We start from the raw sequence: 19,405 nt of genomic DNA, 5'->3' as shown, positions 1-19,405 counted from the left end.
AAAGAAAAGAAAAGAAAAGAAAAGAAAAGAAAAGAAAAGAAAAGAAAAGGAACCACACTGGTAAATGGGTTTTCTCCTAAAGTGATGACCTGCCCAACCTTGGGCTTCTGACCAGGTTTACAGTTCCCTCAGACAGAACAAGATGAGATCAAATCAGAGGTGTTGCTTATCCTGGAAAGCCTCATGCCAGTTTTTCCCATGGGTACATCTTGCCTAGAAGGCCTGTATTGTATGTAGCGTGCAGAGTCTCGCCCTGGGTAAGACCACAGCAGCCAGCCTAATGCCTTCTGGCAGTGTGAAAGCTGGCCAGCTGGACGTTTGCTGGGTAATTCCAGTTTGGCTTTTCTATGTCCTGTAACTACAGCGTGCTGAGTCTTCACTCATGCCTTACCATTTAGTTGTAGTAGACAACCAAGGACATTGGCAATAGCCTGTGTTGTTTTGGGGGACGCTGGAGCTTTCTTGATGAATAACATGTAGGGAAATATCTCATGCCTGGCATCAAAGTTTTCTTCAATCATGTTTTCTGGAAGTAGCAGTGTCCAATTAAATTCCTTCTTGTATTTTTTTTAAATTGCCTTTCAAAGCAATTTTATGTGTTTCTATGGCTTTTTCATACATGATTAGTTTTGGTTAACCCATCCTCTGACTATCCTCCTTGCCCCTCCCCACTTTCTTCTAAGTCAAAGTCTTGGAATATATCCTTGGCTGGCTTGGACCTCAAAGCATCCATCCATGGCCTTCAGGTATGGGTTTATAGGCAAGAAGAGGGCATCCTGTCCTCTGGGACTAGAGGTACAGACAGCTGTGAATTGACATGTGGGTTATGAGAATCAAACCCAGGTCCTCTTGGAAGAGTAGCCAGTGCTCATAACTGCTGAGACATCTTTTCAGCCCCTGTGTCTTAGTTGGTTAAAGAATACTGACTTGGTAGCCAATCAGTTGAATGCTTTCATAGATTATAGTCAAGCTATCTGTTAGGCTCTCATTGTCTCACGACTCAGTTGAATTTGAAGGATGCTAGCACATTCCTGTTTATTGGCTGTCTATTCCTTCCTACATGTCTGTCCTTCCTTGTCTGTGTTACATGATCATTCAGGTCTGAGTTCTCAGAGACAGGGAGCTCTAGAGTTAAGACTGTGCTAATGCAGGAAGTAGTTTCTCAGCATCTCTGGTCATGCTCATGGAGATGAGACCTGATCCAAGGTGAGGGAGACTGGACTCCTCAAGGGTTTGAGAGCAGGGGTGGGGCCTCATTAGGGATCGTTTTGGAGTCTGGCTACATGATGCCTGTGACAATATGTATCTTTGACAGTATGATGGAGTTATGGAGAAAAAGATTTATTGGGCCAGCATTTAGATGGGAGCTATTTATGCATCATTTCTTAGTACAGTATTGTAAATTTTTTTTTTTTTTTCAGGTCCAGCACAGAGTTCAATGCAAGTTCCATCTGGGTATGGGCTGCCTCATCAAAACTATATGGTCCCCTCAGGACATTACTCTCAAGGACCTGGGAAAATGACCTCCTTGCCATTGGATAGCCAGTGTGATAGTTACTACTCTCGTCCATATACAGTACCAACACAAAATGTGGGGACTCCCAGCTCAGCAAACCAACCAGGAGCACAGCAGATGTATGGCAGAGGCCCTTCTGCCCCTCACCTGGGGGGCTCCACGCCTGGATCTTTCCAAGGAGTTCCTGCATCAGCATCCCATTCCTATTCCAGTGCCTCCCAGCCCTACTCCTCTCTTGGGAATCGCTACAGTAGTCCTGCCACGTACTCTGCCAACGCTTCTGTTGCTTCTCAGGGATATCCTTCCACCTGTAGTCATTATCCCATCTCAACTGTGTCTAATGTCGTGTATCCTAACGTTTCCTATCCCTCGCTGCCTGCCGGTGAGCCATATGGGCAGATGTTTACCTCACAGAGTGCTCCTCCACCTGCCAGGCCAGTTAAAGAGTCATACTCTGGCCCTAGCACAGCTCTTACCTACCCCTCAAGACCTCCACCTCCACCTTCGCAGCAGCAGCAGCAGCAGCAGCAGCAGCAGCAGCAGCAGCAGCAGCAGAGTCATTTAGGATACAGTTCTCTACCATGGTCAGGTCCAGCCCTTCCACCAGCCCAAGACAGTGTCATCCAAAACCAAATGGGATCCTTGGCTACAGCCAACAGCCACCCAACAAATAACGGTAAGTTGAGTATGAAATTCACCAGAGCATGGCTGACAATCTGAACATTAAAGTCTTGCTGACAGTGGTATTTCCTGATGGGAATAATGGGCATTTGCTCACTCTTGCACTGTATCTGCTTAGGTTTCTGTGGTATTCTACTGAATCTCCACAAACCCTTGCTGTATCCTCCTCATTCATAGTTAGCTCCTCAATGGTCTGTTTGAAGAGCCTGCTTCCATGCCTTGACACTGGTTGCAGACAGTATTTGTTGATGTCTTTTATGCCTCTGCATTACTTGTCCCTAACATGGCTTGGACACATTGAAGATTCTATTTTGATGATGTGTCTTGTTGGTCATTACTGTTCATACTAGCTCCACTATTATAGAAAAAAAAAAATGGTCAAAGTCATTATCCTGCCTTCCTAAGCTGTGCTTCCTGGAGATAAAGGCTGCTTTCCTATTCTTAAATGAGTACACTAAGATGAAGGATGAAGAAGGGGAAGTAATGTCATGTGACTCCTTGATAGTTAAGTCTATTACTTAAACCTTTGTAATTTTACTTATATAAAGGTATACATAGTACATATGATAAAATGTGTGTGTGTGTGTGTGTGTGTGTGTTTGTGTATGTGTATCTGCCAAGCCAGGAGATGTCACTGTGTATCTATATTTTAAGTGTTCTGTTTCCATGGAATATTCTTACTCACTTTGAAGTTGTGAATTTGAATCTAATGATGTGCTCTTGAAGGGAATGAAAATGTATGCACAGCACTGGGTGGTGGCAGTGCCCACCTTTAATCCCAGAGCTAGGGAGGCAGAGGCAGGCAGATATATGAGTTCAAGGCCAGCCTGGTTTGTAGAGCAAGTTCCATGACAGCCAGGGCTACACAGAGAAGCCCTGTCTCCAAAGAAACAAACAAAAAACAAAAGGAAAAGAAAGTGTGCATCCAGAATGGTAGCTGATGAAGCTGTGATAGTGTTCTGGGTGTTACATTTAGATTATAACTATCCCTGCAGTCAGATGTCAAGGGTGGTAAGGAGAGGTAGTTATCCTTGCCTGGATAGTTAGAGTATTTCACGTTTTAATTAGAATTTATAGTAGTACTGAACTGTACACTTGAATTAATAGGCAAATGCTGTTATAACATGGAGAAAAGACCTTCAGTGCCACCTTGCAGACAAGGGTCAGCCTTAGGATTTTAGGTGATTGCACTAAGGAGTCCAGTGTGTTTGCGGTGCCGTGGTTAGTTGTTAACTTAGACTGAAGTTTTCATGAGTTTATCCAATTTAAAAACTGTCTCTGTATATGATGAATCTCTAGTCTTGTCAAATACTCTAGTAGAAATGACGGTCAAGAGATGAGAATAGAAACCTTTTTTTTTTTTTTTTTTTAAAGTTTAAAGTGACAGAACACAGTTACCTCAGAGAAGTGTGATGATAGAAGACAGCACTTGCTTCAGATTGGTTGGTATAGTTTGAAGGGAAAAGAAGACTCACAGATGTTCACGACTCCAGCTTGAACATCTTGAACGGGGGCACAGAACTAGCTGAGACTCGGTCTCCTACCAGGTCCTAGAGAATTTCATGTGCTAAAAGATAGGGGCTACCTTGTCTGTCATTTTTTTGTTCTTTCTTTTTCTTTATTTCTTTTAGAGAGAAAGACAGACAGACAGAGATGGAGACTGACTGATGTTCTGGAACTGACTCTGTACTAGGTTAGCCTCGCATAGAGAGAGAGCATCCTGCCTCTACCAAGTACTAGAATTAAAGACGTGTGCCACCACATCCAGAAAAGATTACTTTTTATGCACATGAGTGTTTGCATGCATGTATATTTATGCACCACGTGCATGCCTGTTGCCTATGGCGGTCAGAAGAAAGTATTGAATTCCCTGGAACTTGAGTTACAGAGAACTGAGACACTGTGGATGCTGGAAACCGAACCTAAATCCTTTGCAAGAATAGCAAGTGCTCTTAACTGCGGAGCTGATCCTTTAGCTGTACTGGACTCACTTCTATAGAAGACAGATTTTCACTGTGTAGCCCCTGCTGCCCTTGAATGTCAGAGATCTGCCTGCTTCTGCCTCCTGAATGCTGGGGTTAAAGGTATGTGCATCCACCACCTATAGTATTATTTTAAGGCTATAAACTAAATACAAGTCAGGCATTTGTTTTACATTGTGGCAGTTTATATGTTTTTGCTTCTGTCACATTCCCTTGGTTTAAAGGGCAGCCTCTCTGTCGGCATGTACCTCTGATCCTTAGTGCTGATAGATCTACCCACCACCCATTAGCTGTTTGAAAGCCAATCATGCCAGGCTGGTTCTGGTGTAAGGAGATAATTGTGATAACAAGATAGATTGTTATAGTTCAAGCTTGTAGTCCACTTGTGGCAGCAGACATCCGCTGAACACCCACAAATGCAGACCTGCTGTGTCAGTGACAAGAAGCGGAGGTACAGTCCTTGGAGAGCTTGTGGTGGGCACAGTGGCCTATTTTGGACTCAGGAGTTTTCTCTCATGAAATGATATTTTAGCTGCAATTTGAAGGATGGATTTCTCAAGAAGTAAATTGTGGCCAAAATAAATATTTAGATCTTTTAAATTTAAAATATTCAAAAAGGCAAAACTTTTAAAATTCTTCAGAGGAAATAGACTATTTCCAGAACTTTGGAGTGATCAAATTTTATAAAGAAAGCACACATAGTGCTCATGCTAGCCATAAAGGGCAATCATGAAAACCTCAAGTAATGTCTAATGAAAAAGTTTTTATCTTTGACAGGCAGTATAAAATGAAACAAACTAGAAAGTAGGAGGAAAAACGATATTTTTCTAGGCTACACAAATACATATACAAATTGATGTGGAAAAGATCATAACTAAGAGAAAACTGTAGTAGTCAACAGATGATAGAAAGCAATCGGAGGAAACCCAGAATATCTACTAGATCAATAAAAATGAGAAGCTGCCAATACTGCAGGTTCAGTGAAGTGTCTAAGAGAAGCTGCAGCAGCACAGGGTAAACTGAGGCAGGTGGCTGTAGAGTTGGCAGTGGTCCGAGCACCAATGGCACCCAGCATTGGTCTCTGCAGATAGCAGCAGGTGATTAAAAGGAGACAAGGAGGCAGAAACCAGAGCTGATTGTGACTGGTATATGCTGCTACTGATGGATGGTAGCCAGCTGGGCTGCCACTGATGGTGGCTGGCAGTTGGAGAAAAGAAAGGATAAAAATCATCCCCCCCCCCCCACACACACACACACTGGATAAAGCAAAGCAGGCTCCAACCCTCTTTATTTTTTCTCTTTTGCCCTTTTATACCTCCTAGGGCAAAGCTCTCTAAGAAAAAGAACTACCTCATTGGAAAACAGATAAAATTGTTACATAAGAGAGAGTTACAGAAGGATTACTGATTGCATGTTTTTCTATTAAAATTTGTACCCAACTAAACATTTTTTTAATCTTCTTTCATTCCACAAGTTCATTATAAGTTCAAAGCAGTAGTTTTATCTACGAGTTCTTTATGAGTTCAAAGCAGTCGTTTTATAGATCTATTTTCCATATGTTCATTGTAAGTCCAGAGCAAGAGTTTTTTTTATGTCATAGGTTAACAAGGTTTTTACCAAGAAACAGGTCACCTATCTTACACCTTATTTTTGAAGTCTTGTCTAGTTAAACTAGCTAATCGTCCATTCTTTGTTCTTACACTCATAATAGAACTGCCCACTCCTTGTTTATGGCCTCACTTAATCAAGGTGCACACCTGTGGAACTAATTAGCATGAATGTTTTCCTTGGTTATTGATTGGTTCCAAGCCTCATTTTCTTCCTAGTGTAATTCATGTGCTTCTAATCCATGGGAGCACCTTTGACTCCCACTCTAACCCAGGTAGCCTTTGCTCTTTTGTAGGAGGAGGCATAATCTACTTTTGATTCTAATTTTAAGCTTTCTGTCTACTATCATAAGGTCTGTAAGATCACCTTCAGTGGTTTTCACTATGAATTATAGATACTGCATCCTAGAAGTCTAACCTGTCATAGTGATAACTGTAGGGTGTCTGGGACCTTGTTACCAGACAGGCATAAGAATGGTAAGGTTGAATGAGGTCAGACCCCGGAATCTCAGAATTGAGAATGGCATGAGTGAAGTCATTCCCTACCTGCCTCTCCCTGCTTTGTGCAGGTCCCCATGGTGGTACCCCACTGAGGACCATGTGCACTGCGGCATGTAGCATAAACACCTGGAGTTCTCCATGCTAATGAGGTATCTAGATAGGCCTGATGAGCTTCCTTCCTGGGCATTCCTTCCCACAAAAGGTATTTAATCCCTGGTTAGCCCTGAATAAAGTGTCTGCATTCACATCCACCATTAAATAAGCCAGTGTGAACAAGCAAGGACCATGTCTTCCTTAAGGATTGCTGCAGGGAAGGCCTTCATCTTAAAGAGCTGTGCCTAAACTCCTGAGGAGGCCTTTTCACTTCTAGCCTCCTGGTACTTAGAGCTCTGAGTCAGGCCAGGTTCTGCCAGCACTGGGGACCCTGTTCCTAACTCCCAGCTCTATGCTGGCAGAGCCTGTGTACCCAGAAGACGGAGTCACAGCCTTCGACCCAGACCTCTGCTGGTTTCCTTCTGGTGTCGAGAAGGAAAACAGGGCCTTGACCGCCTGTTTTGCAGCATGCCAGCAGCACTCCAGCAGAGAAGCAGGGCGCTGTAGGGCAGAGGCCCTGCTTTGTTACATTTGAAATGGGGCATTTGCTTAGAAGCAGTAGACAGGAAGTGGCTATTAACAATACAAGATTCGAGTTTCCTTTTGATGGTGGCCACTGGGCACAGCATTCTGAGCTGGGACAACTTGTTACTACTACTAACCATCCCCTGGGAAAAGTCACTGTCCAGTGAATACCTGTAATTGTTGAGATTTGTGAAAACTTTGGTCTTGTCCTGGTAAAGCCCACCTGATAAGGCCACCTGGTTTAGTTTGTGGATGAGACCTCTGTTTCCCCTCCCCCTTGCCTCACCTGGCTGGATTTGCATTTCTTTTCTCTATATGTTACAAATGCCCCATTTATTCTTTTGCAGTTTTTCAAAACTTTCCTCTATCTTTTTTTTTTTTTTTATTCCAACATGCATTACTTCGTCACCCAAGGTCCGCCGGCTACCATCTATCTCTTCTAGAAGTGTCACACCCTTTCCTAAATACCTACTCTTAAGTAGAAAAGATGTTCAGTAATATGCTCATTAAAATCAACAGAAAATGTCATTGCATAGCATAAACAGTGGTTATTCAGCTAAGATTAAGAATGACCAGTATGGGGCTGGTGAGATGGCTCAGTGGGTAAGAGCACCCAACTGTTCTTCCAAAGGTCCGGAGTTCAAATCCCAGCAACCACATGGTGGCTCATAACCATCTGTAACAAGATCTGACACCCTCTTCTGGAGTGTCTGAAGACAGCTACAGTGTACTTACATATAATAAATAAATAAATCTTTAAAAAAAAAAAAAAGAATGACCAGTATGTAATACTTGATCTGTTATATCTGTTTATCATTATAAAAACTGCCAGCAGTCTTTAGTATTTTAGTCTTTTGGTAATTTGGGTATTTCTTGAGATTCAGGATAAAGTGGGTAGGTAACCAGAGCATAGGAGGGCCATGCATTGTCACTTAAATTAGGATATAGGAACGTTGTGAGTTGGAGGCCTTTAATGCCCCCTCCCCATTTTTACACTGTTAATTAACATCCAATGAATCTGTTAGGGGGTAATTGTTCATCTTCTCATTTTGATATGAACTTTACAGTGTGTGCATCCAGCATGGACTACATGATGAGTGCTTAACATGATTTGCTTATAAAATTAACCTCCTGTCTTTAAAGGAAAACCAATTTAAAGGTTTTCCCTCCAAAAGTTCAGATGCAAGGCACTAATAAGGTCCCAAGGCAGAACCTTATTACTGAGTGTGACTATTTAAAGAGACAATTGCATTCAAGTGAAGTCATTGGGTGGGCCCATAGCCAGCCCATACGCAATATGAATGGCATTTTTATAAGAAGTCTAGAACCCAGATGTACACAGAGACCATAGGAAATGTAGAGGAAGACTGTCATTTACAGCTTCAGGAGAAACCACCAAGACAACTTGTTCTGGACCTCCATTTCCTGTCACTGTGAGAAAGGGACTGTTGTTTTTATAAATACATAAAGCAAGAGGAGGTATGAGCTGATTTATAGAATTCAGAGACCCCCTTACCTTTATTCACTTTACCTTGTCACCATTATGTAGTACAATAACTAATAGCAGAGATTGTTCATTTGTAAAGAAAATCAGCATTTCATTTTGTCTGAAAGATAATGACATCTTTGAAATGTTTTAATAAAAGTTGTTATTACAAATTATTAAAACATGAGTGACTAGCTTTCCCACTTTGGGAGCCGTGGCTTATTTGGGCTGCCTTCGTCCTAGCATCACACACATCAAACGGGTGTGATGGCACTGGGGCTTCTGTGGACGGCAGAACCATTGCATTGTGTTAGTAAACTTGTTTTAACATGTTTCAAGTGTGTTGCTGTGGGTGAATGATTTCTTGCCTTCAGTTACAGATTCTCGGTCTTGTCCTATTACAGAAAATGTCCAACCCCCCAAGTCCAGCTCCGTAGTATCCACAGTTTTGCCGGGACCCTCATCAACAAGAGTACTACCTGCTCCAAGTCACCCAGTTGGGCCTGTGCCCTCCGTCCCACCACCCCCAGAGCAAATGCAGACAAAAGGTATGTGAGAAGCTGCTTATTTTATTCATATGCACACTCATGTCTCAGTAGCTGATTTAAAAATGCCACACTGTATAACCATAACTAACTGAAAACATGAAAAAAGTAATTTATAATTCAGACTCAAATATGACAGCTTAGTCTTGCATGTTAATTCATAATTTTTATTGTTGATTGGATACTATCTGGGATGTTAAATTTTCTTTCTTAAACCATTATAGATTTTTTTTTTTTTTAGGCTAAAGCAACCATCATTGTCCTATTTAGTGAATCTTTGTGTCTTGTTTGAAGATTTTTGTGCTTGTCATTTGTTATCATCCACGATTTGGAAGGACTGGGGATGAGAGGTGTCATGGGATTGAAACTTCTCCATGCATCATCGACAGACCTTGCGTTTAATTTAATACTCTTGAATAAGGAAGTGACACATCTGGCATAGACTAGTTTGATCCTGTTTTCTCCACTATCCTGTCTTTCAGAAGTTTTCTTGGTTATTTTCTATATGGCAAAAATTCTAAAATCTTGATGTTTCTGGCTAATCTGTTTTCATTTATCAGACTGTATTTCCAACTCACTGGAACTGTTTTAAGGGCCATACTTCATGTGTGTGACAACCTCTAGCCTTGGCTGTGAAAGTTCTTCTGTTATGTTCTTAATCTCAGAAGAGGTCCTGGAAATCCTTGGCTGCTTTCACTGCCTCTGTTTGTTGAGTGTTTATGTGGTCAATTGGTCAGATTATGTGTTGTAAATTTTATTATTTGATTTGAAAAGAATCAATGCCAAACTATTTATCAGTTCCCAAAAACCAGTGAGACTAGGAATAGAATCTAGTTCTTCTAAGTGTTTGCTTCCAGAGGGCACAGTGCTCGGAAGACTTTGCTTATTGTGAACCCCACACTCCCCTACCTCCCATATCTTTCTGTGTCTTACACTGATGATGTCTTCAGTTATCATTTTCCACTGCACTCTGACCCTAAGCAAGCACAGTATTGCCTCCTAGCACAGTTTAGACAGAGAAGAAACTCCTACCATTTATTTAATGCTTACTATATTCAGACTAACTATATTTTTGTCTCATTAATCCCCATTTTAATCATATGGCATAAATCACTGTTTGGCAAATTAAAGAAATAAGATTCATAGAGTTGAAGTAACTTGGCCAAGAGTACAGGTTAATAAGTAGTAAAGCAAAAGGCTTCTAATTCAAACCCATTATACATTCTTTCTATAAAATATAACTTTTATTGTTGACTGTTGACAGCGTTTTGATTTAACTAAGATCAGCTATTTGCATAAAAAACAGAAAAATGTAATATTGCAGATATGTAAATTTATAATCCATGATTATTCATTTGTTTTCTAATTAGCTAAATTTTTTTGCCTTTGAGTAGATCTAGGGTATAGAATCTAATTGTTTATATGAGTCAAGAAAACTGTGGTTGTACAAGTTGTAGCCTGCATAAAATGGAGCTCTTGGAAGCTGTGCAGAGCTCTATCTTTATATAGTGTGCTGGGGCCACATGACCACTACTGCTATCTGGATCCTAAGCTCTGTGTCTGAGGACATCATAAACCAGGGATTGAGAATTCCTAGGAAGTATCTGTACCGAACAACACAGACATTGTAATATCCCTAAGTGATTCAGCGGAACAACTATTTATATAGAATAAACTTATTGGGTATATATAGAGTCTAGAGAGAATTTAAAATAAAGAGGAGAATATGCATAGATTATATACACATACCATTTTATATAGGGACTTGAGTGTACAGGGACTTTCAGATTTTCTTATAGAAGCTAGGTATGGTGGTACTTGTAGATTTTATTTTAGTATATATGTGTGGTATGCAATGTGTATGCATGTTTCCTTGAGTGAGGGTGTGCATGTGTGCACGTGAGTGTGTAAGCCTGATAGACAGTAACATTGAGTGTCTCTCGATAGCTTTCCACTTCAGTTTGAGGCAGGTTTCCAGCTGGATGTGGAGCTTGGCTGTTTGTTGTAGTCTAGCTAGCTAGCTCACCCTAGGCATCTCGTCTGTCTGTCTCCTTGAATGCTGGGATTCTAGGTGGCTGTTCGCCTGCCTGGCTTTTCTGTGGCTCTGAGGACACAGACTCTGGTTCCCATGCTTGCACAAGTGCTTTATCAAACTGAGCCATCATCCCAGCCTTCACATACAATCTTATACCCCCCAAAGAAGTTTGCAAATAAAGGTAAAGAGAAAGATAATATAGGAAGGTAAAGGGGGCAGGGCGTACTTGTGATCGATAGGTCTAAAACATGGCAGGCAGAATCTAGAGATGAGCGGTCGTCTGGAAAAACACCTGGCAGCTCTAGAAAACATTCCCTTTTTATTTTTAGTTTTGTAAGAGTTAACTCACAGAACCAGGTATGAAGGCACGTTCATTGAATCCTTGTGCCACAGCGGAAGAGTGTGTGAACTACATAGATAGTGGGAAGAAGCCAGGGATCAGCGCCAGAAAGCCAAGCCAGTCTCAGCTGCTCTTAAGGTTTGAAGCTAACCCGGATTACATGAGACCCTCTGAAAAACAAACTGATGATCATTTCAAGTTAATTATACATGGCATGTTTTCAAAATACAGCAGTAACTAACATGTATGCTATTTTGTTCATGTCAGTACCACATGTCTAACGAAGTATTAGACTTAATCCTTACAACAAGTATTTGAGGTAGTAACTATTCCATCTTACAGATTAGTTAGTGAAAAATGGGGAAGTTAGTTGTGAGGAGCAGCTAAAGTCCTATCCTGAGTGAATGTGTATTATTTAACGTGAACATGTTCATGCCGAGATCCTAATGCCATACAGGCTCATGGGAAGTGGCAAAGCCTTCCACTAGTCAGGCTCAGGGAAGTGGCAAAGCCTTCCCCTGGCTTGAGCATTAATGTTGGCACTGTGTGCAGACTGCTTTGATAGTAGCTTCTTCCTCCCAACCACAGCTCTCTCCCGGATATTCACAGCCTGAGACTGCTCCCCTACAGGGACCTCGCCAAGACTAGCTAGCCCCTCCTCCTTTATGCTGCACCTAGAAAACAGTGCCGAGTTCCGGGGTTACTTAGTGAGTGCTCTCGGTCAGAGAGAGCGAAGCCCACCCGGTCTCAGCTTTTCTGTATGTGTGTCTGTCATTTCTTCAGTGTCTGTAGTTTCTTCATTCCCGCGTCACCCCAGTCAGGTTTCCAGTACCTAGCCTTGCTGGATGTGGCAAGTGGCGCCCTGTGAACAGAGACCCTGGACTGTGGGGAGCTTGCATCGGTCGGATGAGGGAACGCCCCCCAGAGAAGTTCGCAAATAAAGGTAAAGAGAAAGATAAAAATGAAGGTAAAGGGGGCGGGGTGTAATTAATTGTGAGCGTTAGGTCTGAAACATGGCAGGCAGAATCTAGAGATGAACAGTCTTGTTAATGCTCCAGAGGCGGCTTGGGGGAGCTGTGAAGCAGAGGGAAAATATTCCCTCTCGAACAGTTCTTAGGCGTACCCTCAGCTTCCCAAAGAGGGCAAGGCATTGATTACTTGGGAAAGGAGAGGGAAAAGCTAAGGGATGCAGGGCTGAGCACCCAAGCACTTACAGTTTTTGGAGTCTTACTGTATGTGATTGCATAGATCCATGGTTCTTTCCTCAAAGGAGGGCAGGCTGTGTAGAGTTGGATCTGCAAAGGCAGTGAGGTAAATTGAATTCACAGGTGAGGCAGGCTGGTTCTGACTGCCTGGTGCCCTGGATCCTAATACTAAGGAAAGTGATTATGGTAGTTGGGGTTGAGGATGCCCAGTCCCAGGGAACTGTGCGCTGGGCCTGGCCAACAGCAAGCTTTAATGGACATAAGTTCACTCCTCTACAGCAAACCTTGTTAGGCTGTCAGATTTTAGGAAAATACTCAGTTGCTTTCTCCTGTTGGAGCAAAACTGATTCACAGAATTCAAATGATAGCTGTTGTGAGACTACCCTTTAAATCTTGAGAGCTCAAGCAAGCCTAGACAACCCAAGGGCCTGTAGCTCTCTGTACCCAAGGAGTTACTTAGCATCTCCTCAGTGGCAATGCTTGGCACTGATTGGTTAAACATGGAAAACTCTTGCATCCACCCAGAGGGTTAGCTGCTCTTTAAGGTTGGGCTTACAGAGTTGTGTGAGGACCAAGCACAGCATAGTCTGGCTCATGGAACTGCTATGTCTGTAGGCACCAGCAACCAAGTACACTATCCTTTGTAAGCTTACCAACTAGTTAACATAGTTGCCTTAAAGGCCACAGAGAACATTGTCCTTCAAGGGGGAAAAGCCCCTGTGGAAAACAGATCAGACAGGGCCAGATTGTACCCAGACTTTGTGACTTGGTTCTTCCAAGCTGCAGTGCCACCTTATAGTTGACCCTAGGGCAGGAAAGGTATTTACATATCACTTGGTTCTTGAAAATGCTGGCAAGGCTCGTAAGCAGACATGTAGGTATTATCAAAAGCACTTAAATTAACAGGGAATGATTAGATTTTATGTGGGCATAATGTCCTAGCTACCTTCAAGACATGTCTCCAATCAGCCCTTTAGTAAGTTATATGCCCTGAGGGGAAAATGATGCCTGTTATACATATAGAAAAACAGGACATTTTGCATGTGATTGCTGCCACAAGGATTTCAATTTTTTTAAAAAAGAAACATGCTCCTGTACCCACCATGTTCCATGATCTGCACAGCTTCCCAGGCTTTTATCTAAGATGTCAGAGAGGAGTCCAGTGGACTAAAATGCTATTCACAACTGAGAATTCATTAGCAGCCTGGAGAGGGCCTGGGGAAATGGCTGATGCCCCTCCAAACAACAGGTGCCACCACCCCAAGGGCCAACCACAAGTGATAGGAGAGACAGTGACCCTCAGCTACCAAAATGTACCATTGGTCAGCTCTGTAAGGCAGCCGCAGGCCGTGGGGGGTTGAGCCTCAGCTCCACCACCTGACTTAGACCACCCTCTAATGTGGATAGTTTTAAGCCAGCAGCCACAGTAGGACTTACTTTAGGCAGAAGCAGCCAGAGCCTGCAGGGACTACAGATTCACCTGGGAGTAATAGATGAAGATTGTGTAGTGGGGAATTAAGGTTATGGTTCAGTTACCCCAACTTCTTTTGGGACTACGCGTGCATTTAAAATAGCTGAACCAATTCCCCAATGCTAAACAAAGAAAGATATTTACAGTTTGTGGTCTTCATTACACAGTTTGCTATAATTAGTTATCAGGGTGCCAAAGGTCATAAAGGTGCTTTTAGACCTCACATTCTACCCAGCAGCATCCTTGTGATTTTATAAGGCTGAAGTATCTGAGCCAAATGGGAGTCCTCTTATATAGCCAAAACCATACTACCATTAGATACTGCATCACCGACTTAATCCTTTGTGAGGTTTAGATAAAATACAAAGTGCATTTCCTCTTGTGATTACTCAGGGTGATTATTAAAGGCTCAGAGACGGGCATCACATGACTGCTGCTTTTCACCGGCAGCCCTGGTCAATGTTACAATGCACGCCAAATGGAAATTTGCCTCCCAGATCACTTGGCCATGAGAGAAATCTGTGTGGGTAGATCAGTGGCCACTCATAGGGGAAAATTGCCTCTACTGTAGTTGCCTCCACTGTAGTTACAGGGCAGACACTCGGACAAGTCTATTAATCCCCAGAATACCCCTATCTATCCAAAAAAGAAATCAGGTGAATAGAGGCTATTAAAGGATTTAAGAATATAAATGAAGTCATGCGGGCAGTGGGCCCCAGCACCTCCTGCTGTAATATCACATTTTCATTTCATTATAGTTGACTTAAAGGGTTGCTTTTCACCACTTGGCTACATCTGGCTATCTCAGAAAGTTTGCTTGTGTCTGTACAGCACTTGCCCAGAGTGTGAAAACAGCCCTGCTGCGTGTTAGGAATTGGTTGTTGAGTCTGGCAAGCTCATACCTGACAAAAAAGCTAAGGTTTACATCACCCACTATGTAGATGATCTTCTAATAAGTCATCCTTATTCTACGGAACTGGCCATGAGCATTGTAGACCTCAAAAACAGCCTTCAGACCTGGGTGTCTTCAAATTGCTCCTGAAAAGATTCAGATGGTATCTCACTCCAATACCTAGATAAAATTATAGGGAAGCATACTATACATCCTCAAAAACTAGAAATTCACAGGGATTTTTTTCAAAACTAATGATTTTGGGAACAGCTGGAAGATATAGATTAACTCAGCACTTAAGCTTATTACCCAAGAACTTAGATGGGGACACTGATCACTCTCCTCTGTGCCAATTACTTCTGAGGCCAGGATGACCCTAGTTGTGAAGTGGCTGTGTCCAAGTACATATGCAGGACCCAGCCAAGCCTTTTCACTAGCAGTCCTAAAATTACCCATGACCCCTACTGGGGCACTCTGGCCATTGTGGAGCAGTCCGAAATAGCTGCATTTAGGGCATTCCTTATCCAGGGTTTTGAACCTTTGCTATGATTTGGTGGCAAAATTTATCTCAGGGGGACTCAAACATACTATAGGAATGCCAGGTAAAGATCTAGAAGTAAGGTCTGTCTCACTCAGGAGATCGGCAGCACTGGCTTGGGCTGCAATTCAGTGTCTAGCAGCATCCTTTGGCTGATTATTCTGGCCAGCTTGATTCTCAGCTTCCACCATCCAAGGTCATATACTGGACCTGACTCGTGGGCTTGCTTTTCCTGAAGGCACACAGTCTTAACCCCTTGCTTTAGCTAACCTGTTTACACACACTCCTGATGATGTTACAGCCCCTACCACTCCACCACCCTTCCTTGGGTTCTGAAGTACCATGCACAGTGTACTCAGTTCACTCTGCATTTTGTGTAGTTTTAGATTATTTTGCCTTCCCCTCTGTCAATATTTACAGCCTATACTCTTATGTAGTAGGAGTAAGGCAAGCCTTAGAGATGGCCTACATTGGTCAGGCACCAGATCAAAAGGTATACCTGGAACTCTTGCTTCCAAGTCAGAGTCCTTGCTATGTTGGCCATATCTGGCCACATGTAGCTTTCCCCAGACCACTGGCTGGTGGTAATGCATGGCCGACATCTTGGTCTCAGGGTCCTTGCTCTGCTTCCCTCTTGCTGTGCAGTCTGCCTTGATTTAAAAAAAAAAAAAAAAAAATCCATGATAGTCATGCTTTGTGTCATCAGCCCCCTCCCCCTTTTACAAAAGACACTTGCCATTTTCTGAGAGCAGGCTAGGCTAAAGCAATATGCCCACAGTGGTCCTTTCCAGCCTGTCACGCATGATGGCACTGACCCTGGAATGTTATGTCCTAGTGCTGTCCGTCAGATGGATGTTCTTTCTTCATGTCGTCTCCTTTGGCAGAGTACAGTTGGTGCATGTGTCTGTTGATAGCTGTTCTCATATTGTTTGTGCCCTGCTCATACAGGGAGGGAGGCTGCCAGCCAGCATGCTGTTGCTCATATTGCCTTGCTGGATTTGCTGGGGTGGGCCATCCACAGCACATAGGTAGTCAGTGCTCCTGCTTATAGCCTTTCTGTGTTCAACACAAAATAGCTCACAGCATGGGTATTCCTCAGGGACAGGGTAACGTAGGAAGACCCCATAGGTGGATCAAGCAACAATTAGAAAATCAAAAAGGGTAAATTCTCTGCTTCTCCCAGGTCTCTAAACAGAGCTTCATTTACACTAAGTTTTAATTGTGCAAAGATGACATTAACAGAATGGCACTGGTCACCAGAGGACAGGGGAATAAAACCTGAGGTGCTATAGAGACGCGTCGTGACAAGAAAGTGGTTTGGCCTGTTCCCTTGCTAATGTGGGGAAGAGGGTATTCTTGTGTCTTCCCTGAAGGTGAGGAACAGCCACTTTGGGTACCTTCAAGGCACCTAAAGAGCTTTGGATGCAGTGAAGTTCCTGGTTGCAGGTGTGAAGAGGCTGAGACTGGAGCCCACAGAGAAACCGAAAGTGTGGCCCTTGAAGCCAATCGAGCGGTCTCCAAGGAGGAGGCCTCCTGCACAAACTTCAAGGAGGGCGACACCACCAACGTGGGGTCAAATAAAAAGGCTGATGCAAATGTCGGAGGAGGGAGCACGAGGCCTGGGGTTGGGAAATAACCCTGCAGCTATATTTCTGATGTGTCTGGTGATCATATCCATTCAGGTAAGTCCAGTCAGGGGAAAAGCCCACTGGACCTACAGCCCCAGGCCATCGCTTTTTCATTTTGTGGATTGTCACCACTTTCCACACCTGGTTATGCTAATGGCATCCTCTGTTGAGAGAGTACTTCTCTAACTACCTGGAGTCCTGGTGGGCTCTCTTCAGCTATTGGTGGTGAGCTACAGCTCTTAGGTTTAGACAGAATTTAATGTCACACAGATGAATACTGGCATGTGTGAGAGCAGCCCCTTATATCTATAGCAAGAGCAGATATGATTGGGGAACGAGCCGAGGCCCACCCCTGGCTGTTTGGACCCACAACGATAGTGTGTATTTGAGCCAGTTATGTCAGCACCCGAGGAATAGAGGAGGCTTATGTAAGATTTGCTCTCCTATTATTGTCAGAAGACAGTCGTTGACAAGCTTCAGTCTCCAGTCTGTTGAGCCTGTTGAACATTCCTTTCACTTTGTTGGGCACAGCAGCTGCTCTGTTCTTCCCTCTTCTCCTTCTTGCAGTCTGGTGTTGAGCATTTCAGCGAACCACCTCTGGACTAAGCACGGAGAGTCTTCATGAACGGCTAAGAAATAAGAAAGGGGGAGATGTGGGGAGCAGAGGAAGGCCTAAGTGAATTGTGTGTTGCCTGACATGAGCACGGCCATGTCAAGGACCCCAGTGCCTCAGATCCATGGACATGGCAAGGCCTTTTCTGGGTCAGGCTCAGGGCCAAAGCCTCCCCCTGGTCCAAGCACGATGTTGACAGTGTGTACAGAAAGCAGCAACTGCAGCTCCTTCCTCCCAACTGCAGCCTCCTCCTCCTCCTCCCTACAGCTTCTTCCTCCTGGATAATTACCGCTGAGACCGCTCCCTTACAGAGACCTTCCACCAAGACTAACCCCTCCTCCTTGTGCTGTACATAATAAACACGCTGAGTTCTGGGCCATATAGTAAGTGCTCTCTGTCAGAGAGAGCAAAGCCCACCCGGTCTCAGCTTTTCTGTATGTGTGTCTGTCATTTCTTCAGTGTCTGCAGTTTCTTCATTCCTGCGTCGCCCCAGTCAGGTTTCCAGGACCCAGCAGTCCTGGGCGCAGCAGTTACTAACTTCATAAGCACTAACAACTAGTGTATGGCTGAACCTAAATTGAACCCAGAGCCCAGCTGTTCTTTTCTGTGTGTTTGAGACAGGGTCTCATTTTGTAGCCCCTATTGACCTGGGACTCACTGTGTAGACCAGGGTGGCCTTGAACTCACACTCAGTGTGCAGCTATCTCTTGTCTCCTGAGTTCTGGCAGATTCCCAGTTTCTCCCTGCAGTGTCACACTGCTCCTCTGTTGAATGTTTCTTATTGTCTTTGCTCCCACAGGACACTTTGAAGGTCGATAGGTGTGACAGTAGTATTTACAGGCTGATATGTGCACACACGTTCACTGTCCTTGCTCCTGTCTCCCACCCCCTCTGCTTCTGAAGAGGCCAGTGCCAGCGAAGCCCTCGCGTGCTTCACCCATGCCGAGGCAGCTTCAGGAAGCGTCTTCAGTCTGGGCGCAGGCCCCTTCGTTTGTCACTTAAGGAAGAGGGTGCTTGCTTTGTAGCCACGGAGAGGTTTTCCCTCAGTGCGGTATTTCAGAGGATGCTTTTGAAGTCAGGGTTACAGTGTCCTTTCTAAGGTGGGGACAAGGCTGTTCACAAGGCACTTGTTTGGATGCCTACCGAGCGTGCATGTGCGTGTCTCTCACAGAGCCGGCCTTCCGTGAGAGCTCCTGCGCAGCCTTCTAGTGTTTGTTGCCTCGAAGACATCTTAGCAAAGATAAGAGTTGCTCCAAAATCTAAACTCTTGAAATTCAAAAAAACAAAAAATGTCCTTCACAATGGGGTGGTTCTCTTGAGACCAGTTCAGTTTCTTGCCATCGTAGCTGTGTGTGTTGTACAGCGAGGATAGCTTTTGTTAAGCCATCCCCAGGGATGCCTTCTGCAGAAGACCCTCAGTAGTAATTTAACCTGAATGTGCTTGTCAGTATCGCTGTGCCCTTGCTGGGGGTGGGGGCAGACCTAGGGTATGTGTGTGCAGCTTGGACCAATGTCCCACGGTCAGCCGCGTCCCCAGACCACAGTAATGAGTGGTTTGGTGGCTCTTTTGTTTTTGTAAGAAGCCTGTGGAATTTGACTCCTGGGTCCATAATTTTAATTTACCTATATTCCAGAAGACATTAGAAAATAGAAATTGATCAGGAAAGTGGATTTATTTAGCTTGGAAAAGGGAAACAAAAAGAGTTGGCTCCTCCCCCCCCCCCCCAGAGTTGAGGTTGTTAAATGA

At 43.8% G+C, this 19,405-nt stretch overlaps 1 protein-coding gene across 2 annotated transcripts in view; it reads left to right on the top strand.

The window, feature by feature from the left end:
- The window catches only part of Sec24b (SEC24 homolog B, COPII coat complex component), a 72,567-nt gene that overhangs the window by 13,722 nt on the left and 39,440 nt on the right, over window positions 1-19,405 (top strand). For both annotated transcript variants that reach the window (XM_021196171.1, XM_029537399.1), the window contains exons 2-3: window positions 1,422-2,192; window positions 8,796-8,939. In XM_021196171.1, the coding sequence (XP_021051830.1) occupies window positions 1,422-2,192; window positions 8,796-8,939 (915 nt within the window). The remainder of the gene's footprint in view (window positions 1-1,421; window positions 2,193-8,795; window positions 8,940-19,405) is intronic.

This window comes from Mus pahari, chromosome 4 (assembly GCF_900095145.1).
Source record: "Mus pahari chromosome 4, PAHARI_EIJ_v1.1, whole genome shotgun sequence".
In the NCBI taxonomy this organism is placed as follows: Eukaryota; Metazoa; Chordata; class Mammalia; order Rodentia; family Muridae; genus Mus; species Mus pahari.
This window is presented reverse-complemented; position numbering and strand designations above follow the sequence as displayed.